This window comes from Tachyglossus aculeatus, chromosome X1 (assembly GCF_015852505.1).
Source record: "Tachyglossus aculeatus isolate mTacAcu1 chromosome X1, mTacAcu1.pri, whole genome shotgun sequence".
Classification (NCBI taxonomy): Eukaryota; Metazoa; Chordata; class Mammalia; order Monotremata; family Tachyglossidae; genus Tachyglossus; species Tachyglossus aculeatus.
In genome coordinates this window covers 22,449,016-22,474,175 of record NC_052101.1, presented here as the reverse complement: position 1 = coordinate 22,474,175, position 25,160 = coordinate 22,449,016, and the positions used below count along the sequence as shown (strand labels likewise).

At 40.4% G+C, this 25,160-nt stretch overlaps 1 protein-coding gene across 1 annotated transcript in view; it reads left to right on the top strand.

The window, feature by feature from the left end:
* The window catches only part of RANBP17 (RAN binding protein 17), a 254,874-nt gene extending 230,574 nt beyond the window's left edge, over positions 1-24,300 (top strand). The window contains exons 26-28 of the mRNA XM_038772453.1: positions 17,196-17,294; positions 21,276-21,403; positions 22,524-24,300. Of these exons, the coding sequence (XP_038628381.1) occupies positions 17,196-17,294; positions 21,276-21,403; positions 22,524-22,620 (324 nt within the window). The 3' untranslated portion in view covers positions 22,621-24,300. The remainder of the gene's footprint in view (positions 1-17,195; positions 17,295-21,275; positions 21,404-22,523) is intronic.
* The last annotated feature ends 860 nt before the right edge of the window (positions 24,301-25,160 follow it).

Here is a 25,160-nt window from a genome sequence, read left to right as displayed (position 1 = left end):
AGATGGCATTTAACTACAGATTGTGAAAAGCTGTCAGGAGTTATAAGAATCATACTTCAGTAGGGACTTAAACTGAAAGAACATTCACCCTTTTCCTCAATCAGTCAATCAATGAAAATTGCTTTTGTATAGTGCTTTTCATGACATGCATCCCAAAGTGAATTACAGCAGAAGGGAAATCAGCTGCTCTTTTTTCATTTCTGTGTTTAGATTGAAGTGATATTGCTCAACATTTTGACATACTGCACAATACATCTTTCATATTTAAGATTCCATTCATATTACTAAGTAGGAGAAACTGCAACAGCGTCTTTAACTGATACTGCAACTTTTGCCCATGGATTGTAAGTGGAACATTTGTGCTAGGAAACACGTAGACAAATGACATATGTTCATGTCTCCATCTCCTTCTTTATAATTAGCCAGTTTAGCTAATGCTATTAAAGACATTTAGAGTGAGATGTAAATACTAAACTGTTCCCCTTATAACCCATTAGTTCTTTCTCTTGATTTGCGACATTACTATCAAATTCATGGCAAAAGATTCATGTCACAGGTACCAGATTATGACTTCAGTGAGGCAGAGAGAAAAACCGATTTGAGATGATCAATCATCGAAAGCTTAAAGTGGAAAATAGCTCAGAAACTTCATGAGCAAATAAATTGCCTTTTGAATAAGTTCTGTTGCTACCTCAGTCATCTTTACAACGAACTTGTGCTAGTAGCTTGGCATAAATTTCTCTTGGAAATTGTTGAGGTATTGTTGAGGTTGTTTGCCCAACTTTTTACATAACTAGGCCAGAAGAGGTAATTGTGATACAACACCCTGCCAGTCTCTGAACTGGGCTCTGTCCCACCCCACAAGGAATTAAAGCCCAAAGAAGGGTAAAGATGGCTCCCCTGGGATTTTACCCTTGTAAAAATGCTGCTGCCCAGTTGTGTAGAGATATGTGCTCATTACTCTGGAGTGCCCTTACCTGAGCTGCCTTCCAACTGTAATATTTATTGATTGCCCTAAAATGTGGCTAGGCTTTTGTTTTGGAGTGGGCTTTTTTTGGCAGAGGGTATGAAAGATCTTAAAAGCCTCACCCAGTTTGGTTCAAGATGTTGTGAAGGTTTGCTGCTTCTCTTAGTTCTCTCTTAGTTTTCTCCTGTTGAGCTTGTCCTTAGGCTCCTTGATGACTGTACTCAAATTTGAACTTCGGAGAACTGGAAGGAAAGCATTCTCATTCAGCCAGAATTTCCTTTTTCCACTGGTTTGATCAAGTTTAATGACAGTTATCAGTCAATTAATCAATCACAGTTATTGAGGGCTTACTGTGTACAGAATTCTGTGCTAAATGTTTGGGAAAGTGCAGTATAACAGAGTTGGTAGACATGTTCCCTGCCTACAGTGAGCTTAGAGTCAATTATGTAATGATGCAGGATCGTATCATTCTTCCACTTGAGCAACAACATGGCCTACTGGAAAGAGAATAAGCCTGGGAGTCAGAGGACCTGGCTTCTAATTGCAGGTCCACAGCCTGTCTGCTGTGTAGTGTGGGGCAAGTCTCTTAACTTATTTATCATTATTATTATTTATTTTATTTATGGCATTTGTTAAGCACTTATTTTGTGGCAAGGACTGTTCTAAGCGCTAGGGGTAGGTACAGGATAATCAAGTTGGACATAGTCCGTGTCCCACGTGGTGCTTGCAATGCTAATCCCCCATTTTACGGATGAGGTAACCGAGGCACAGGGAAGTGAAATGGCTTGCCCAAGGTCACAAAGCGGACAAATAGCAGAGCCGGGATTAGAACCTAAGCCCTTCTGACTCCCAAGCCCAGACTCTATCCACTAGACCATGGGTCCTCGTTTTCTCATCTGTAAAAGGGGGATTCAGTACTTCTTCTCCCTCCTCTTAGACACTGAGCCCCGTGTGGAAGAGAGACTGTATCTGACTTAATTGTCTACCCCAGTGCTGTACAGTTGTTGACACACAGTAAGTGCTTAAAAATGTTATTATTATTATTATCCTTTTATAAGCCAGGCTATATGTAAACTACCTCAAAAGCTTTCTTGCCATCGCTATCTTTACTTATGAATTTTTCACTGTATCAGCTTTATAATTTTATAATGGAAAGATATGGTCTTCATACAATGCAGTGCGTGTGATATGCAATTTTTAAGGATGGAATTTTAATTATTTGCAATAAAATGTATCCTATAATTACAGCATGGTAATTTCATACTACATGTTTTTATGATTTAGAGCAATTTTCTAAAATAACTAATTTGCACATTTAGAGATTAAGAAATCCATTCCTGGCATCCTAAAATATCCTGTAGTTAAATTTGTGGAGAAATAAAAAAACTATTGATGCCTAATAGCATAATCAGGGAATGTTAGAAAAGGACTGGTTGAAACAGTTGAGTATTTGTATCCACCAAAACTTTAAAGTTTTAAAAATTGATATTTATCATTGAGAAATGACAAAAAAAACAGCTCTTACCACCCTCAATAAAGTATTCATCTTGTATTGACTTGCCGAAGGACTGATATACAGATACCTAATTCCTGTAATGAAGGGAGTAGAAATCATTGTCATTTCCCTTATTTTTCATATTTTTCACAGCATTTTAATTATAATTAAAGTGTTTTAAGTGCAAACAATGATTAAAATGTCCGTTTACTTACTCTTGAATTGTGTAGTATCAGTTACCAAAAGAACCACAATTAGAAATATGTATTGTCTTTTTTTGGATTTTTTTTTATTTGATCTCACAAATCCATGAAAATTTCAAAAGGACCAGGTTTTAGGGTATGAAGTAGATGTGGTTTTATTAATTACTATTGCAGGTTTTCCTAAAAAAGGAGTATATGTTTGAGAAACAGTTGCCAGGATATTTTTAGTAGCATGGCATGTTCTAAAATCTGTATTTTATGTATTAAATTTGACAAATGAAAAAATGGGGGGAAAGTGTCCAAATCTATATTTTGAATTGCCACATGAAAAACAAATGTTGGCGTCAAGATAATAAGCCAATCAATGGGATTGCAATATAATTCACTTTGAACCTTGTTGAAAATTCTTTGGGGAAATGTCATTACAAATATATAAATAGAATGAAATGTAATCTGAATATTGTTACGAATGCTGTAAGATAGGAAGATTTTTCACTAGGACATGTGTTTTCCACCTCTAAACCCAGTTTAAAAATGTGAGCCAATAGTATCATAACTTGCCTTATTAATTGAAAGGGATGGAAATATACCAGATGTAGCCCAAGCCAGCAGAGACTTGGGTGGCTAAGCAACAGAAAAGACACCATATTGAGTGAGCCAAAATTCAGTCTCAAAGTCATTTATTTCAACCAGTGACAATACATTTAGACTCCAGTGTTTCAGCATTGATTGATGGTTTAATATCATTTATAATTTTTTTAATGAAGGAAAACCATTTAAATATGTTACCATTTGCACTGGTATTCTCCCATGTACATAACTACATTTAATCATTACTGGGATTGTTTTTGTGCTTGTGTAATTTGTATCAGAGAAATAACTGTCAAAACCATCTCATCTTAATGTTGGAAATGGCAAGCTTTGCTTTATACATGAAGAGATTCTTTAGAATTAACAGTGCTAAAAATCTGGCCACTACCACACAGGAATTCCATGTTTACATTTCTACATATGAAAAATGAGTAACAATATGCTTTGCTAGCAGAGTCTGGTCTCTCTATCTGGTGTGTGATATTTAAGTACTCGTACAGCACCCATGTGTGATTTGAAGAGTTTGATTTTAAGACTTTTAATATTAAAATACATAATCAAATTTTATTATCTAATTATAATAGGATTTTATCCTCTTATTAAAGCTGTTAAATCAGGCTTGGATTATCTTCATAGCGGCAAGACTTGACACAAAACTCACAGAGTTTGAGGGGGGGAGAAGTTTTGGGGGTTTTTTTCCCCTTCCAAGGAACAAGTACAAAATGCATGTACGGAAACAAAAAGGAGCAATTTGGGATGCTAGAGAAACTCCTAGAGGTGTCAATGTAGGATGTGTACCCTTAGGCTAGGCAGCTGGTGTATGTATGCTTTTGTTTATCAGTTACTGGTTTATGTAGCCTTTAGGCCAGCACATGAAACAATCACTCCTACAGGGTCAGCTGCTGGTCAGAAGCAAAGTAAGAAAAGACTTAGCGTTAAAATGCGTCAGCCGTAATTTTAGTGCAGCTGGCACCTGCTACTGGTGCACAGCATGAAGGTTAGAGGTCAAAGAGGCAGTTGTTCAAAACTCAGTGATGGCTTAAAGGGACTTGTAGATTAATCTGCTTTATTAACTTCTGTATATTAGATAACTATTGCAGTGAATGACAGTACATCTTTTTGAATAAGTCGCATCTCCTCTTTCTCTTTTAAATTGGCTTTTGACTAATGAATATTAAATAGAAAGCATTTCAGGGTAATTAAATGGAAACAGAATGATGTCATTTTACAATCATATTTGTATGTTTATTGTATACAGGGAATATAATGTTTTCTAAAGCGCTCAAAAAAGCCAATAGTTTCCAGGGAAACACATGACTTTGCACTGCACTCTGGCCTTTAAAGACAAACGTAGTTTAGGTTGTGAATCGGAATTCTAAAATGGTTTCAGAGTTTTTCCCTTGTATTCTCAGAAGGTTTCAGTGTCTCAGTTAAGAAAAGAATGATCATTATGATTTCTATTCATTTTCCCTAGTGAGTGTAGCAATTATTTCTTTATGAAGAATATTTTTTGGTCTACTCCCTTCTTATCAAAATAGCAAAAGGGGTGAATAAATTGCAATATATTGCAAAATATATTGGGTTTAATTTTTCTGTGCTTGCACATAGCTGTTAGTAGTTAGAGAGTGAAAACGTGATTTCCAGGCAAGTTTACTCAAGGTAAACTTTGTGATACAACAATAGCATGAAAAAACATTTTTAATAATGTTGTCCTCCACCATTTTTTAACCAAGAGATTGTAAAGCATCTAAACAAAAGAGAAAAATTGAATACATTGGACTCAACTCTTTCCTTTGTATTCCCCAGGGGGAAGGGAGAGGACCCTCCTCAGCTTTCCTTCCTGGAGTCTAAAACCACCCTTCTCAGACAAAGGAGAGAATCTCCTAGCTTTCCATTGTGGTTCTGTCCCCACAGTTTGTCACCAAAGACTCATTCATGTGAGTGGAGAGAAGCCAAGGACACACCCCAGTGATTGTGGAGCTATAGTTCCTTCTGTTCCTCCCGCACTTAGCCATACCCACTTTGGGACATGTATGGTCAGGTGTGTTTCAGCAGGTAAGGCAAAGTAGAGCTCTAAGACCACAGTAGCACCAGTCCTCCTGCGCAGCCTAGAAGAAGCCCAGATGGGGAAAAAAAGTATTCATTCATTCATTCAACTGTATTTATTGAGTGCTTATTATGTGCAGAGCACTGTACTAAGCGCTTGGGAAATACAAATCAGCAACATATAGAGATGGTCCCTACCCAACAATGGGCTCACAATCTAGAAAAGTAGCACATCCAAGATGAAGGGGAATTTCCCTCTTCTGCAGAAGAGGCAGTTTCCAGGAGGCTTCTCTCCTGAAGGCCTAGAAATTCTGGAGAAAATCCTTGAACCAACATAGTGTAGTGGAAAGAGCCCCAGGCTGGGAGTCAGAAAACCTGAGTTCTAATCATTTATTCATTTATTCAATCGTATTTATTGAGCGCTTACTGTGTGCAGAGCGCTGTGATAAACACTTGGGAAAGTATAATACAGCAATAAAGAAAGACAGTCCCTGCCCACGATGAGCTCACAATCTAGTGGGGGAGACAGACATCAATACAAGTAATCAGGCATCAAAATAAATAAAATTATAAATATATACCTAAGTGATGTGGGGTGGGGAGAGGGGGAAAGAGCAAAGGAAGCGGTCAGGGTGATGCGGAACGGAGTGGGAGATGAGGAAAAGTGGGGCTTAGTCTAGAAAAGCCCTTGGAGGAGCTGTGCCTTCAGCAGGACTTTGAAGGGGGGAGTGTGATTGTCTGGTGGATTTGAGGAAGGGAGAGCATTCCGGGCCAGAAGTAGGACGTGGGTCAGGGGTCAGCGGCGAGAAAGGCGAGGCACAGTGAGAAGGGTAGTACAGAGGAGCAAAATGTGTTGGCTGGGTTTTAGAAGGAGAGAAGGAAAGTGAGGTAGGAGGTGGCAAGGTGATGGAGAGCTTTAAAGCCAACAGTGAGGAGTTTTTGTTTGATATGGAGTTGGATAGGCAACCACTGGAGACTTTTGAGGAGTGGGGGTGACATGCCTTGAGCATTTCTGAAAAAAGATAATCCAGGCAGCGGAGTGAAGTATGGACCGGAGTGGGGAGAGGCAGGATCCTAGCTAATCAAGATCCTAATCCTAGCTCCACCACTTGTCTGTTAAGTGATCTTGGGCAAATCACTTAATTTCTTTGTGCTTCAGTTCTCTCATCTGTAAAATGGGAATTATTTGCCTGTTCTCTTTTCTACTTAGACTGTGAGCCCCCTGTGGGACAGGGACTGTGTCTGATCTCATTATCTTGTATCTACCCAAGCGCTTAATGCTGTACTTGGCACATAGTAAATACTTAACAAATACAATTATTATTGAAGGTGCTGAGCCCCACCTGGGTATCAAGATGAAGTTTGGCTAGTAGTAATAACTGGTCAAACCAGGGCGAGGAACCTAACCTGCTAGGACTCTGAGGAAAAAAAATTCATCTAATTGGCAACTATCCTATAGGGAGAAGAGAAGTTGAAAAAAGCGCTAGAAAGGCCCTTCCAAAGAAACTCGGGGAAGAGAGGTAGGAGAGTGGGTAGGAAACCTGAATCTACACATCTTCCTCTTGAATCCCGAACATCCCCACTGCTCTTCCTCAAAGCATTTGCAGGCCAATTCTCCCATTAACCTCTTCTCCAGAAGAATGGCCTGACAAATGTCAGCTGACACATGGGTTGGACAACCTACTGAAATTCTTACTACATAAATCAATCAATTGCATTTATTGAGTGCTTACTGTGTGCAGAGCACAGTACTAAACACTTGGCAGAGTACAATGTAACTGAGTTAGTAGATACTTTCCCTGCCCACAATGAAATATACAGGGAGTACTCATGCTTGTGACATAGCTGGTTTCTGAAAACTTTGTCTTAAAGTCAAAATATGTCAGAAGGAATTTTCTCGCAGGTACAGTGTTAACGTGGCTCAGTGGAAAGAGCAGGGCATTGGAGTCAGAGGTCATGGGTTCAAATCCCGGCTCTGCCAATTGTCAGCCGTGTGACTTTGGGCAAGTCACTTAACTTCTCTATGCCTCAGTTCCTCATTTGTAAAATGGGGATTAAGACTGTGAGCTCCCCGTGGGACAACCTGATCACCTTGTAACCTCCCCAGCACTTAGAACAGTGCTTTGCACATAGTAAGCACTTAATAAATGCCATCAGTATTATTATTATTAAGTAAGGGTTTGGTTCCGGAACCAAGGTCAGATACCCTATTTTTACCAACAATACACAGAAGTATGTACTCAGTCAATTACAGATGAGTAATACAGTTGAAGTAATATATTTATAGTGAATCTGAGAATTTCCACAATAAGGTCGTGATTTTAAGTGCATCAGAAGTTAAACGGACACTTTGACCGTCCCTGGTGATTCTGTGGGGTGATCAGCTAATCACCTTCTCTTTCCACCTCCTGGCCTCTCCCACTCTTCACACCCTAACCTTATCATCAATCCATAGTATTTATTGAGAATTTACAATGTGCAGAGCACTGTAGTAAGTGCCTGGGAGAGTAGAATACACCTCCCCACCCTCCACATTCTCAACTTTTGGAATTGTTTCCTTATTTCCCCGTGACTCCTGTGCAGCTAACCCATGCCACCATCCATGCCCCTGGACTATTATAGCACCTTCTAGTGTTATAGATACAGTGTAAATCTACAAATGTTGTACGAGCCATTCATCATAACATGAAACTTCTCAAGGACTCCCGTGATAGACTGTAGATGTGGCCATAGGGGTTGTTCCTGTAGTGGAAATTCACCCTTCCAACAAATCCTCTAGACCATAAGCTCTTTCTGGACAGGAAACGTGTACCAACTCTATTATATTGTACTCTCCCAAGTGTTTAGTACAGTGTTCTGCACATAATAAGCACTCAATAATAGGCAGGGAATGCATAATAATAATAATAGTAATAATGATGGTATTTGTTAAGCACTTACCATGTGCAAAGCACTGTTCTAAGTGCTGGGGAGGTTACAGGGCGATCAGGTTGTCCCACAGGGGCTCACAGTTTTAATCCCCATTTTACAGATGAGGTAAATGAGGCACAGAGAAGAATGCATCTGTTAACTTGGTTGTATTGTACTCTCCTAAGCACTTGGTACAGTGCTCTGCATATAGTAAGCACTCAATAAATACCACTGATTGATTGAATAAATATGATTATGGTTAAGTTTTGTTTATGGATTCATTGATTTTTTTTCAAAATTCCCTGATTTGGACATTTTATCTATGCATGGGTTTTTCAGAATAGATATGGAAATTCTTAATGTGATCCATTTGTGAGTTGCTCTTCATTGAGCCTCTTTGACCAACAATTTCGTCCAGGTTTCACCAGTCATCTTTAAGTTGGCTACAATTTCAATACTACTGTGCATCTGGCCCTGGTGGTGCTGTTTTGTTGCTCTTTTCAGCATTAATCTTTTCAGGTTGGGTGCTTGGTGCACACAGAGGCCCAACCTCACTGTCTGTTTTGATTCCCACAGATTGAATGTTGGGGGAAGCCATTATCCAGTGATGCCTTGTGGTTTTATCTTCTTGATTGTCACACTGTGCAACTCAGCATTTCCAGATGGGCCCTAGGAAGTATTTGTACATAGTTTGGGAGTATTCAGTGAGCCAGCAGAACCTGACCATCATCTCTTCTCTTCAAACATATTGGCTATTTTCCATTCCCTATCTCTGTTTGCCCTAACTTTGAATTGGTTCTAAGGGCATTCAAAGTTGATTCTGTGTCCTGTTTCCCTAGGAGTTGTACTGAGGCTTTGTTGATTTTTTTTTTTTTAATGGTATTTGTTAAACATTACTCTGTGCCAGACACAGTAACTAATCGCTGGAGTAGTTACAAGCTAATCAGGTTGGACACAGCCCTCATAGGGCTCACAGTCTTAATCCCCATTTTACAGATGAGGCAACTGAGGCACAGAGAAGTCAAGTGTCTTGCCCAAGGCCACCCCACAGAGTGGTTGATGTCCTAGTTCCCCTTTCCTTTGTAGGAAAATAGATCAAAGAGACCTAGCAACTTCCCAGGTGAATGTTTTGCTCTTCCAAAAGCCAGCTCTTTGAAGAGACAGCCCTGATGGAGACAGAGTCCTGTGCCAAGGAGATTGTGGAACTGTGGAATTGTAGTGAAATCCCCCATAAGGATGGAAACAAAGTGGGGAAATGTAGAGAAGAGTAACTCAAGTGATTTAAGAGAATGGAAGGACTAGTTTATAGGGGGAGATTAAAGGAACTAAATATGTATAGCTTATCTAAGTGACAACTAAATGGAGAATTTGATAAGTTCATAAATATTCGGAAGATGTAAACACCAAGAAGGAAAAGGAATTACTTAGCATGGTACAAAGAGTATTAGAGTAATGGGATAATATTAAGAATGGAAAAATAAAAGTTGAATATCAATAAAAAACTTCCTGACAGTAGAACAGCTTCTGACAGGGAAAACTATTAAGATTGTATTGTCTGCCAAGGGAAGTGATGGGAGCTCTATCACTCATATTGGGTAGAACAGGGGTAGAGAAAAATCTGGCAGTGGAAGAACTAGGTCACCTGTTGGATCTTTGCCAACTGTAAATCCTACAGTAGGAAACCAAGTCATCTGACCACAGGTCAGCCTAGCAGCACCTGAACACTTTCAAAGTAACCTGTCCTGAATTGTGTCATGCTAAAGCTCTATTTCCATTACCAATGGAAAATAGAATTGTTAGGATTTTCCTTGAAAACCAAATCCTGCCCATCTTCACATATGTTACTCTTAAATAGCTCTTCTGCATCCCATTTACCAAGACTATAAAATGAAAAATGATATTTTCTTCCTGAGAATTATCACTGAACAAATCTAATGTATGATCACCTTAATATAGGTGATGATGAATTCAGTCATCATCTGGAAGTCAGAAGGAACTTGCTTCTAATCCCAGGTCTTCCTCTTGTCTGCTAAGGGACCTTGAGCAAGTCACTTCACTTGTCTGTGCCTCAGTTACCTCATCTGTAAAATGGGGATTAAGACTGTGAGCCCCATACAGGACAGGGACTGTGTGCAACCTGATTAGTTTGTATCTACCCCAGAGCTTAAAACAGTGCTTGACACATAATAAGCACTTAGCAAGCACTATCATTATTATTAGGCAAGTTTGGCAACCCTAAAAAAAGTGTTAAGATCAGGGTTACTAGATCACACAGAAATAGTAACATAGTAAAACTGAAATAATGCACTAATCTTCAATGAAATGTTTTTGAAATTCCATATGAATTTTAAGCGTGTGTTTTTTCCATGAAAATATGGCAAATGTATCAAGTAAAATTATCCTTCATTGTTGATAATGAAGGTTTTTAAGTCTCTCTAAAAGAATCCCTACAGGAAATCAGTGCGAGTGTTGTGACAGATGAGAAGCAATGAAACTTTGAACCTCCTACTGCAGAGGTAATATATTTATTATGAAATACAATATTCATTGCACTCTGCTTTGATGACTGCATGAGATGCCCTCATGCCATTATCCTTTATGTTGTTCTGTTGTGAAATATGATATTCATTGAGAAATGTTGTGATGACTATTCAATAAAGTAGCATGCTGTTACCCTACTCTCTCTTTATTTGGAATGTCCTCAGTTAGAGTTTAGTTTATCACTGAATATTTAATGTAAGCGTGCTTGTATTCAGCTTTGTCATGCAAATATATTTAAGCTGGTTAGTGCTCTTTTCATTGCTAGAATGATCCTTTTAACATTGCTACGGATTTAGAAAGTTAATAGGTTATTTACATAGTCAGAAAGCTAAAACAGCAGGATCCTAAATAGGGCCCTATAGCTTTGTGAAGGATGTTTGGCATTACTAATCACTCTCTATTGACGATTCTGATTTCCCTCTCTCCTCCCCGACTCCTCCACCTCACTAATTTATCGGCAACTTCAATAAAAGGACAGCTCTGTTTCTTAAAAGGACTTAGTCACCAGGAAATTAGCATGGGGATTTGATGTGGTGCATTTCAGTAGGGTGTTCATGACTGTTGGATAATTCCACCCCAGGATGGTGGAGAAAATCTAGCCCTTGGGTTACCATGAAATATGTCCCCATTGCTGTGGGGAGACCATTTGCTAGGGCCAGAGTCTTTTCCACAAGTTAGAGCATGACTACTGGCCCCATCGAGCATACAGAGTTCTGTTGCAGGGTATTTGGGCATCTCCGATACTCAGAAGGCCTTTGAACCGGGTAGCACTAAAGATCAGAAAAGCTGGCCTAGCCATGGTTCCAGTTCAGAGGCACTCTCCTTGACAGGATCTGTGTGGAATTTGAAACTCAAATGGAGTGGAATGAAAAATTGCCATAGAAGAAGTATGTCTGATTTTCCAAGTGGTTTTTAATTTTGACATTAAATTTTAAGTGTTTATCTTGGTGTTGACAAGCTGAAACAGAAAGGAAGCATTTCAAGTAACTCCGAGTGGCAAATTCTGCAGTAGTCCAACTACTTACCTTGTTTTCCTTTGTTATCTTAATGCAGTCAGCCTGCTTTATGGATATCTTAGGCCATTTGAAATATGATTTACCACAAGTAAAAAGTTTCAAATGGATAATGAAGATTCAAGAATGAGTCTTGCAGTCTAGTACAGCCAATTTTGTGCTGTTGATCTACAGTACATTTCTGCTCTAGAGATGAATTATTTATTGTAATTTATTTCAACAGTGGAAAATAAAACTGTTTTCACTGTGATATGTGTGGAAACATTCAGAATAGACACATTATCTGCAGTACTCTCAATTAATTAATTCTGAAGTTTCTTTCTAAATTTATCTTCTTTCTGCTGAGCCATGACATTTGCAGGTAATTCTTTCTCAAACTATGATTAAAGTGAACATTTTAAGAACAAGATGTTGTCAATAGTAGAAAAAATGCAAACCACCACAAAGGTATGTGTTGTTTTTCCTTAAGTAGAAAAGTTTTAAAATATTCTGTGCAACATATCATTTTTTAACAAAACCGTATACGTGCAATTAGTGAATTGTCTTCGGGTGGTAAAATCCAGTTCTGTGTAATGATACTTGGCATCGGCATAGCTATTTAGGTTTTTATGGAGAGAAGGCTGCTTGATGCAGGGCTTGTATCTAGGTCAAGTGAAAAATAAACAACAACCCAAGAGATTTTTCCAAAATGCAGTAGATGGGACCTTAAATTGACTATACCATATCATTTCCTAAAATAATTCAAAATAATTCAGGATTTAAGAGTCCATGAAAATGTTAATTTAAAATGCTATTTTTTTCCTTTTATATAGCTTTAACGCTTATTAATATTTTTACAGTTTTCTGATGTTTAAAGACATACCAAATATCTGAAACTGTAGTTTTCAGTTCATCTGTCTTGGTAGGAAGAAATAACTAGGAATATGCTGAATGAGTCTGTTACTGCCTTTTTATATGTCATTCCCATCGTGTTAGTTTGGTAGACGGCAGAAAGAGAACAATTGATTCCTTTTCCCTAATGATTAGTATGATCAAATTTAAACAGTATCATATTTCAATATCTACCATGCTTGTAGACACAGAAGCAGCCTCTCTGTCTTGCTTATAAAAAAAATAGTTGTCTGCAGAGGTTATTTTTTAATGGTATTTAAGCACTTACTATGTGCCAAGCAGTGTACTAAGTGTTGGGGTAGATACAAGGTAATGAGGATGAACACAATCCCAGACCCATTTAGGGCTCATAGTCTTAATCCCCATTTTACAGATGAGGTAACTGAGGCACAGAGACGGTAAGTGACTTGTCTAAGGTCACACAGCAGACAAATGCTGGAATCTGGATTAGAACCCAAGTCCTCTTACTCCCAGGCCTGGGCTCTTTCTGCTAGGCCACACTGCTTTTCTGCTTCCTTCCTGAATGACAACATCAGGGGTTTTCTGATGTTGAGACAAACATACTGCCACCTAGCACTCCATGTCAGCTGAGGCCTCTCCGATTAATGTTGTTGCACAAACACAAACACACAGGATTAGCAATGGGAAAAGGGGCATTGAACAAATGTTTTCTTATGATTTGCAAACTCGTGACTTGTGTCTTTCAGGAAGTCTGTGTAGCTAATATTCGTTTCATCATTGTAAATTTGAGTTAGGCTTTGATTTTAAATTGTTGGGATGATTTAGTTTGTCTTTGTGATGGTGTTGAGAACATTTAGGTCTAGAGAGAAATCATAGTACACTGATAGTAAATCCATGTTGTTATGATGTGTTGTACAGTGCTGAGGAAATTATCTTAATGTTTTAATGATTTTGGTGATCTTTGTGATTTTGATAGGAGAAAAATTTTAATTTTTCAAAATAAAAGTGGTAGTGGGTTAAGAGGACTGTTATTTGTCAGGTGAGAAAAGATAAGAATTTTTTTTGCCCCACTTCCAAAAATTTGTTTTACCCTTAAAAGTAGTGAGCAACAGGCCCCTGTGGGAGGCAGCACTCCCAAGCCCAAGCTGGAAATCCAGGGTGGAAGGGCAGTCCTGGTGATGCTGAATCAGAAGAGGCTGGAAAATTGTCTCCTGGAATGGCTCAGGTGGTGGCCCTCTGAATTGTTGGGAAGCCATGGCCCAACTTTACAAATCCCCAGTAGCAAGATGGCAGCCCTCGCCCTGCTCCCAGCTAAAACCAGAAATGACAAGATTCATCTTTGTGCCTGCAAACAGACCTAGCTCGGGGATCAGTTGACCTACAAATTTTCCAAGCTGTGCAGGACACTAGGTACCTGCTGGGCCAGTAGGCTTACAGCCCTGGAGTTCCTTCTCTGGATCCCCCCCTCCCAGCCCCAAATCACTTATCATCATCATCATCATCAATCGTATTTATTGAGGGCTTACTATGTGCAGAGCACTGTACTAAGCGCTTGGGAAGTACAAATTGGCAACATATAGAGACAATCCCTACCCAGCAGTAGGCTCACAGTCTAAAATGGGGAGACAGAGAACAAAACCAAACATACTGACAAAATAAAATAAATAGAATAGATATGTATGTACATATCTGTAATTTATTTAATTTAGGTTAATGTTTGTTTCCCCCTCTAGACTGTAAGCTTGTTGTGGATAGGGAATGTGTTGGTTATACAGTACTCTGCACATAGTAAACACTCAATAAATACTACTGACTGACTGACCACTGCCCATGCACCCCCGCCCAAAGATCAAAGGGTTTTACACACGTTTTTTAACCTCTCCAGGACTCACTTTTTCCCCAAAATAAATAAAATGTTTCATCCTCCTCCTTGCCCTCCCAGCCAGTCCAGTTTAGTTGGAGCGGGACTCTTTTTCCCTTGAGCAAGACAAAGGGATTACCTGATTTATAAATGGTCATGTTTACCAGAGCCACTGATGCCTGCTAAGGAAGCATAACTTCTGTAGCCCCAGTTGAGTGACAGTGATAACTGTTCCTGAAAATGGCAGTTTTTAAGAAATGGGTAAAGCATCTTGGAAGATCCAACTTCTCTTTGCAAACTCCTCCTCTCAAACTTTCCCAAAGGAACTTTCTTAAGCAGGGACAATAATGAGTGCAATGGAATGAAAGATTTATATCAAGGTGCATGACCTTGCCCAAAAGGAAGCCATTCTAAGATTACTGGAAGCCAGACAGAGTCTTTACTGAAAAGGCAACTGGCTTGGCTACTTCCTTTGCAACAAATGTTCAAGAGAAGGAATGAATCTCCCCTTGCCCACCCCCCCACCCCCCCACCTCCCGCAGTGGGGAGGGGAATACATCCCTACAGCGGGCAGCCTGAGATTGACTCAACTGCCCAGTGCAGGAGAAGTGTCTTTACCCAGGGAGGGAGTTTTCCACCAAAAATGTTAGGTGGAATTGAATGAAATTTCATTCTCTTGAACTTCTTGTCAAGGAATTCTTCCCTCCTCGAGAACTTTTGGATATTTTAGTTACTTGGTTTTCCAGACTAGTGTCATGCCACTTTGGGGTTACTTCATAATTACTAAATATGCTATGGAAATGGATTGCAGTGTAAGTAATTTTTAACACACTTGTTTACCTCAGTAATTTCCATTTTGCCACAGAATAAAAAAATCATTTTAGCCAACTTTATTTTTAGAAAAGTATTTTATTCACACATTTCCTTACTTATTACAGACATAAATACATGTATTCAGAGAAATGAACCCACAAGAGTACAGTATAAAGTAATTGGCACACCATTTCAGTATGCTTCTTCAGATACTGAAGAAGTTTTGTTCTTCTGATTGTATGCTTTTACATTAAAATATCCACATTGCCTCCAGTTTGTAAGGACCTTAATTGTTTTCAACTGCTTGCTGGATCTTTTTGTTTTGTTCATCAATTTAAATTGAAGCTTCAAGACTTTGAATGACTTAAATTGGGTTGCAGAATTATTTTCCATCATGCAATCAACCTCGTGCTTGGAATAATAATCATGGCATGTATTAAGTGCTCACTGTGTCCCAAGCACTGTACTAAGCACTGGAGATGATACGATGTTAACAAGTCAAGCACAGTCCCTGTCCCACCCAGGGCTCGCAATCAGTCGTATTTATTGAGTGCTTACTCTGCACAGAGTACTGTGTTAAACGCTAGGGAGAATACGATACAACAGATATGCTCCCTACCCACAAGGAGCTTAATCTAAGAGGGAGGAAGAATAAGTATTTTTCCCCCCTTTTACAGATGAGGTAACTGAGGCATAGAGAAGTTAAGTGATCTTGCCCAAGGTCCCACAGCAGATAAATGACAAAGTCAGGATTAAAGCCCATGCTCTCCTATTCCCAGACCCATACTCTTTCCACTGGGTCATGCTGCAGGTTGTCTATGTTATCTATGTATTTAAGACTGAAAATATTAATACAGATGTTGGATGAACTTGTTTCTACATAGAAATGTACCAGCTTTGGAGCTGAAAAAAATGTCAATTTTGTCAGTCTGTCTTTCCCATGCCTTTTTGTCAAGGGGAGAGAGCAAGGTAATCAATCAATCAGTAGTTTGTATTGAGCACTTACATTGCACTGAGCCCTCTACTAATTGCTTGGGAGAGTACTATAGAGTTAGTAAACACTGTCCTTGCCCTCAAGGAGTTAATGGAGCAGAAATGGGAAGAGATGAGGGGGAAGAAGTCTCATAATCAACTGTAACCTATCCCTGCTGCTTTTTGGAGGCTGAGCAGCTGGGTGAGACAGAGGCTCCATGGATCTCTCCGTGGCTTGGGTCTCTCCAGGGCTCTAGCAGTCTTCTCAGACCAGGAGCCAGCTAACTCCCATTGGAGTATGGCCTGGAAAGGAAATTGACGGGCAGCTCAGCTGTGCCTGGTGTGGGGAGGTCTTCGTAGTCAGGACAGACACAGCTCTAAAATACTTCTGAGTTCGTCTGTGTCTCAGAGTGGACAGATTTCTCTCTCATGAAGAAGGGCCTACTGGAAGCCCAGATCTGACAGATCTCCTCTTTCTGTTCATGGAGTAAGGACTTTCTGCATATCTCACATTTTAGCACCCTGACTGCTGGCAAAATGCTTGGCCATGAGGTTGTGGGGAATACTTCTCGAGGTGAATATTCTACTGATGAAGGTTTCTTCTCATTTTATCTGGTTAATTCTAAGCAATCTTAGGTTAGTGCCTACCTTCCCTACAAAGGCTTGGTTCGCTTTCACGGTTGCCAAGTAAATCCCCCTTTTTTTAATGCATATTTCTGAAACTTTTTGACAAAATGGTTGTCAGAGGCTGGAGAAGAGGTGCGAAGTTTTGATTTTTTTCATTTGGAAAGAAAGAATGGCATTGAACAATGAGACAACATGCCTATCAGAGGGTAGCTGGGTCATTCCAATTGGGAACCTGGGAGAAATCATTCATTGGTTATACTTGGCTCCCAGACAATAGTTTGAATCTTGTCTAACTGTCTTTCAGATGATGTCAGTGCTCATGAACACTATCGTTTTTGAAGACTGCCGAAACCAGTGGTCGGTGTCAAGACCCCTGCTTGGACTTCTGCTTCTTAATGAAAAGGTAGGTGTTTGTATTAAGTGAGGGGACAGTAAGACAACAAAGCTTCTGACTAGTTTAAACAAAAAAACTATTCCTACACTTTGCAGTTCTTAGCCAAGTTGACTGTAGTGTAGAAGATGCCATGTGTGTCTAGCAAAGAGTTTGGATTAGTATAAATTTGTACGTCCAACTGCTTAGTACAGTGCTGTACACACAGTAAGTGCTCAATAAATACAATTGAATGAATGAATGAATAAATGTACCCTTCCTGAGGACTTGCTTCCTCTTCATACCATCAATAAATCAGGGGTATTTATAAAGCACTGATGTGAACAGAGCACTGTGGTAAGCACTTCAAAGCATGCATTACGATCGAATAGGTAGATAACCACCAGCCTATTGTCTTCCCAACTGAAGTCAGCCTTGCAGAGAGTCACTCTGCTTGTATATTAAGCTCTACGAAGGTAAGGAAATTCTTTGGGCCTCCCAGTTCCCGTGGTCATTTTGGCACTCTAGAGGCCTTCCTGTGCCTCGTCCCTCCCTCAGGAATCCCGAACTCAAGCTTAGCATCCATCAATCCCAAGTCATAAAGTCAAGTTGGCTGGCACCAAGTCCAGCCTAGCCAAGATTCAAATCAGTCAATCAATCAGTGGTATTTATTGAGCACGTACTATGGACAGAGCACTGTACTAAGTGCTTGGGAGAGTAAAATACAACAAAATTAGCAGTTATGTTCCCTGCCCATTACAGCTGTACAGTCAAGAGCTACAGTCAAATCCCCACAATGCTGTGGTTGGGACCAGGGGCACTATATGGCACCATGGCATGTGACTTTGGGTTGAACCAGTCTGTGACCCAGACCTCACTTCCAGGAGTCACCACCCTACATATGCAGTGTTTTCACTCATATATGACTGCTCTCTAGGTTACTGAAACTACAACGCCCAGCAGCCCCGTGAACAATCAAAGCTTGTACCACTGGGAGAACCAAGCTACCTGTATTCCACCTGGGCTCGTTTCTGATGTAGTAAAATGTTCTGCACACAGTAAGCTCTCAATAAATACCAATGATTGATTGAGTCCATTCTGCCTTGATCCAGAACAAAGCCAAGCACCCCAGTCCTGAATCCATTTGGACCAGGACTGCGGCTGGCTGGATCAGATTGGGCTGAGGATTTCTGATCCATACAGAGTTCTTGCTCCCTAAAAACATATTAATTCTATTCTGTTTATTTTATTTTGTTAGTATGTTTGGTTTTGTTCTCTGTCTCCCCCTTTTAGACTGTGAGCCCACTGTTGGGTAGGGACTGTCTCTGTATGTTGCCAACTTGTGCTTCCCAAGCGCTTAGTACAGTGCTCTGCACACAGTAAGCGCTCAATAAATACGACTGATGATATTAATCATACTCCTGAAATAGAAAGGATCACAACCAAGACAACAAGTGAGTGCATTAAAAAAAGTCTGCATCATTGTTTTAATTTGAGGATTTTTAAAATATAAATTAGATTAATCGAGAAGCAGCATGGCCTAGTGCAAAGAGCATGGGCCATGGAGTCAGAGAACCTGAATTCTAATCTAGAGTCCACCATTTGTCTGCTGTGTGACTGGGGGCTTGGCAGGGATTGTCTCTCTTTATTGCCAAATTGTACTTTTCAAGTGCTTAGTACAGTGCCTGCATGCAGTAAGTGCTCAATAAATACGATTGAGTGAATGAACTTAACTTCTCTATGTCTCGTTTACCTCTTCTATAAAGTGGAGATTAAGACTGTGAGTCCCACGTGTGGACATGGACTGTGTCCAACCTGATTAGCTTGTATCTACCCCAGGGCTTAGTAGAGTGCCTGGTACATAGTAAGCACTTAAAAAAATACCATATATATTATATAGAGAGTGAAAGGTAAATATATATTTATAATATCATTATTATTATTCTCCTTTCAGATTAAACCCTTTTGGGCCATCACTAACATCTAGATTTCAGGTCATCAGTTAGCAGAGAACATGTAATCTAGCCCAGTGTGAGATGTCTCAGTACCCGCTTTCTATCAAATATCTTCCTTCCTGTAGGAATTCAGATCTAATCCCACATGATCCCAGTAGGAAAAAGGGAAGTAGATAGTAGGGTGGCGACCCTGCTTCTCAAAAATATTAAACTGAGGGCTTCTACACCACTCTACAGAGCTGCTCTAACTTCATCTGGAATTCTTCCGTCTCCTGGGCAGTCCCAAGTAGCAGTGTATTTCTGCTTTGGAGAATGAATTGTCTATACAATAAGATAGTACTGGGAAAAAAAAGACACCAAGATTAGAGGCAACCGCATACATTAAAATTCAAACTGAAATCCCAGCCATGGAAGGAAACTAATAGAAGAAGAAAATATATCAAAAAGAGAAGAGCTGTCTCATCATTCACCTGGGCTGAAGGATCCAATTTTAGCCACATCCAATAGCACTGTCATTCATCTTCCCTGGGTGTTATTGAGATTTAAATCCAAGCTCTATAAAAGAGAGCAGTTCTTTTAAAATGATTGAGAGGGAATAAGGGCAAATTCAGTGTTTAGAAAAAGCTTATGACATCACAATATTATCCTTTACTGATGGAGGCAATATTTCATGGTTTGGGATGAAAAACTAATAATTTTCTATTTGGTGTGAGTCACTGCATCATTATCAAAGAGAAAAATAAGTAGTTTTGTGCATTCCCAATCTTGTTCAAGAGAACATTTTTGTTTATAATATAATGCCTCTGATATATAGTGGTTAAGTATTAGTCTGACTACATATTAATTATGTAGGTTTTTGATGTTAGCTGTTTTAGTGCATGATGTAAATTAAATATCCAGCAGTTTGGGCTGTAAAAGAGCAAATGCACAACTGGTAGAATGTTTCTCTAATGCCGAAATTAGACTGTTGCCAGTGATTAGGTGCTTTGCTGAGCAGTGGTGTATTTGTATAAAAATCAACAGATTCAACCAAGAAATAGCTGAGATGCAATGGTTTGTCAGGGCCAGAGTGCCAAAGGGTTTTGTTCAGTTCCATGACAGTTCACTTGGGATGGCTACCATGCTCTGACCCGAACTGCGTTAGTAAAGATACAGGGGTTACCAAACATGGCTTTTAGCCATTTGGGGGTTTTCTTCCAAGATGGTGTGATCCCATCCTAGGTCCCTGCCACCAGCAGTCAGGATTGCTAACCTGGTGTCCTTTTACAGCCTGGGAAATGCATTCAGTAGTGGAACACCAGCCGGGGCCCCTTTCCCTGGGCCACATTTTTTCTTTTTTTTTGGTATAGTATTGGTTAAGTGCTTACTAAGTGCCAGGCACTGTACTAAGCACTTGGGATAGATACAAGCTAATCCAGTTAAACACAGACCATGTCCCACGTGGGGCTCAGCCTTAATCCCCATTTTACAGATGAGGTAACTGAGGCACAGAGAAGTTAACTGACTCGCCCAAAGTCACACAGCAGGCAAACAGGAGCTATTCATCTTGACCTCCCTCCTGCTGTCTACACAAAACTCTCTGTAGTCTAGCCTATAAGCTGTGAGCTCGCTGTGGGCAGGGAATGTGTCTGATGTTATATTGTACCCTCCCAAGCACTTAGTGCAGTGCTTTGCACACAGTAAGCACTCAATAAATATTATTATTGATGATAATAGTCAGGGGATGGCGAGGCCACCAGCAGCTCAGACTTTGTGTCAACTAGTTGGACTCCTCCCGGCCAGCTGCACCAACAGGGGTAGGGGGGTCTAGATTGTTGGAGAGGGAAGATGGAAGGGAGGAATCTACCCATTTCTTCTGAATGGGCTCCAACTAATTACAGTTCAGACAGTGTTCAGCTCATGTTTAAAGACTGAGAGACTTTAACCGCCAGACTGTAATTAGGTGGTCCCTGTGTCCAGCCAAACCTACGTTGGACCAGGTTGAGCCAGGTTACATGTTTTAAAATGCTTTACCTTGAATTCTAATGAATGCTAACTGAAATGCTGGCCCTTTAAAAAGTATTTCAGTGAGCTGAGGAGAAGTTTGATAAGCAGCCAACCTGCCAGCAAGCGAGAGGCCCTTGACCAGTGCTTCAGGAACCTCATGGACGGCGTAGAGCAAAACCTGCTGGTCAAGAACAGAGATAGGTAAGCTGGCCCCTTCTGGAACTGAACTGTGGCCACTGAGAGGACAGGTAGACCGGGGGCTCCTCTGGCTGGTTAGCCATGGTTCAGAAAGCAGTCCCCTAACCTTTAATACACCAGAGCTACAACCGTGAGACTCTCCTTCCCCTGCAAATACCGAAGTTGAAGTGAAGGACACTGAAAGTGTTCACTGCGGTAAGCAAAAAATGTAATGGAAGAATGTTTAATTATCTTGGGTCATTTCAAATTCCTACTCAAGTGACAAATGCTCCCAAAAGCAAGCTGCATGGCTTAGTGGAAAGAGCACAAGTCTGGGAGTCAGAGGACCTGGATTCTAATCTCAGCTCTGCCCGTTGTTTGTTCCGTGACCTTGGGCAAGTCACTTAACTTCTCTGTGCCTTAGTTTCCTCAACTGTAAAATGCAGGTTAAATACCTGTTCTCCCTCCTAAGTAGATGGCAAACCCCATGCCCAGCCTGATTAACTTGTATGTACCCCAGCCTACAGAACAGTGTTTAACACATAGTAAGTGCCTAACAAATACCACAGAACAAAACAAAAGAAAAATCAGCGGTTAGCCTTCGGCCCGTGGTTATGGTTTGAGATTGCAAAATGCCAGGTCTTTCTTCGACACTTCCCAGTATGGGCTTGTTTCCCAGGGAAATTCTCAGTCAGGGATTACTGGAAAGCCATAAAGGGTTCAGACTCTGAGCTGAAGTGGGACACCTTGATTCTGGTTTCTGTCCAGAGCTGTCCAAAAATGTCACATTCCCACACTCTCCCACCTGAGCCATCACTAGATACAACAGGGAGGGCTGAGAGTAGGGACAGGGAAGGGGTTCAAACAGGCTAGGTCGGTTAACAGCCAAAAGCAGGCCTGTACAGTGACATTTAGCATTCATTCATTCATTCAGTTGTATTTATTGAGCACTTACTGTGTGCAGAGCACTGCAGTAAGTGCTTGGAAAGTACAATTTAGCAATAAAGAGAAACAATCCCTGCCCACAGTGGGCTTACAGTCTACAGTGGGGGAACAGCATTGGAGGAGAATGAAAGCTAGATTATACTGTTCACTTATGGCCAAGCAAGGTTGCAAAGATAAATACTTGGTGTTTTTCTCTCAGATTCACTCAGAATATGTCTGTCTTCAGAAGAGACATGGCTGAAGCCTTGCGCAGCGATGGGAACACGGAATCCAGCAGCCTCGACATGATGAGTTGACCCCGACCTTGGAACCTTAAGTGGTAAATAATATCCCAATAGACTTAGGCAGTTTGGGACCTAAGAACATTGCAGTTGGCTGGGCCTATGGAGACTATTTTTGAACAATATTTGCGTTTTTATAACTCTGACCCAAATGTGAGAATTTATAGCAGTGGCAACAATGTAAAAATCACAATGTTCACTTGGAAAAGAAAGTGTTTTCAGCCTTTGTATCAAAATCAGTAATCCCTGTTCTTGTAGCTCTGTGAAATGGTTTAGAAACAGTACTTAACCAAAGAAATCAAATAAATACAGATTCACTCCTAAATCGGTATTAGTTAATGATTTGGAAATCCTGCAAGTAATAGTTCTTTGGAGGGGAAAAAAAAAAATTAAGGGACTCTTCTTTTCAGTATGGAACGCTTTGCCTGAAGTAGAGGTACAGAGATTGATCCAAATGCCATTTGAACTTGTTAAATTAATAAAGGTCGTTATTTTTGTATGAACCCGGCGCTGTGGCTGTCAGGATGCTGAGATAACAGGCACTCAGGCCAGGAGCGGGGAGCACTCTCTCCGAGGCACCATGTGGGGCCAGACCCAGAGCGAGCTCTGCCACCGAGTGGCATCTGATAAAACCGAGAGACAGTAACACAATTAAATGCCTTACAAACAACATTTCCTTTTCACAAACATAAATTTTGAAACATACAGCCTATAAAACTGAAGATGGCAACTGTTAAATGCTACTCCGTTTCTCCCGAAAAATGAAACAAGCTGCCCAGAAGAAGTGGGTATACTCTATCTGGTGCCGTTTAGATTTAAGTGAAGATGAAAGGCTGCGTCTAAAATCGGAAATGCAGCAGATCCATTCTGGCTGATGCAGGGGCCGCGGAGAGCTGTGTCGGAGCCAAAATGCAGCGTATTCTAGAATGTGAAGTTCTGGTTTAACAAGACTAAAACTTGTATTGGGGGAAGAACAATCCATTACCAGGTGATGAAGCAGATGAAGAAAGGGTAGTCGAAAATTGAGCAGGCTAAGCAATAAGACATTCTCATTTTAATGCACAGGAGAGAGATGTAGGTAGGGTTGTTGCTGTCACGTTATTTTTGTATTACACTGACTTATTTGCCCAGCTTAATAATACATTCATCACTGTCTTACGCAAAGTCAAAAATACTTAATTCTCACAAATTTTAAAGGTTAATATGGAGATGAGCCATCAATTTGGCAGTTTTCAGAGATTTTTGTCTTTTTTGGCTCATAAATATTTCAATATGTATGTCAAGCATATGATACGAAGCATGATCGTTCTGTTAAATCTGACACAGTATTTGCCCCAAATGCAAATGAAGTGGAACCACACAGGTGTAAAAGAGTAAGACGACATTTAGATTGGATTTTGCATGATCACTGGTAGATTAAAAAATTTCCTGGATATGAAAGAATGTCCATTTTTTTTTAGTTTTTGGAAGAATGTGAAAGACTTGAATGAAGCAAATTGTGGATATTAGCAAATATGCATCACACCAAAGAGGTATGGTTCTCTGTGGTTTGATCTAGGACTTATTCACATGCCTGCCTGCCCGCTAATGTGTCCCTTAAAAATCACATCTTTATTCACTGTGCAGTTTAGATTAGGTTTCACCCCATGGAAATGCCATAAGTTTGCATTAAAACATTCAGATGAAAACCGTAAACCGCTGTTGTTTTCTGTGTCAGGCTGAAGGTGAAAAGATTTGGGCTGCATGTAATCAGGAGGCCCCACTGTCCCATCAGCTTAGTGGTTAAATTGGCTTCTGCCTGGAAGCTGGCATGTCAGACAGTCTCAGGCAACCTGGTGAACCAGCCAGCACACGGGCATTCCTGCCGGGTCTCTGTGCCTCCCAAATCCCAGGGGCACAGAGGGCACACCCCAGTTTAGGAATGACCTCGGTGGTGAAATTCAGACCTCGTGAGTTCCGAAGCACCAACGAAGCCTTTGGGAAAGTTGTGTCAAGAAGCAACTCCATTAACATACCCCAGGAGCTCCTCCCTTTAAGTCACCCTGTGGCTGGAGTTGGCATATAGGAGAACCCACGTTCTGTGGCTCTGTCCCTCTTCTCAACCCTCTGAAGGTTCAGACTGGCATGGGCAGGTTTGGTGAAGCCCCAAAGCTGACACATCCATTTTCTTTCATCTGTTTACCAAGTTCTTCCAATTCCGAATATTCCTGTGAAACATCCAAGGCTTCACGGCTGTTTGGTTTTCCTTAAGAAGGACCCACAGTGGGATTAATAATGTCAGCAAAAAAAGTAATTTCATCTCCGTACTTTTGAAGGGATTACTATAAATGCTTAAGGGAGATATTATTTTTAAATTAGAGGGGAAAAGGGGCCAGCTCCTTCGTGTAGGATGATGGGAGTTCTAAAAACATCAGTGTCCGAAAATGAACCATCTTCTGGACTCTGCAGATTCTACCCAGAGTGGGAACTACCTGCCCTGAGCCAGTAAATGGCACTGTTAGCAGCTAATAGGGGTTATAGGCTGACTGCAGGGCTTCTTTGAACACCAAGGGTTT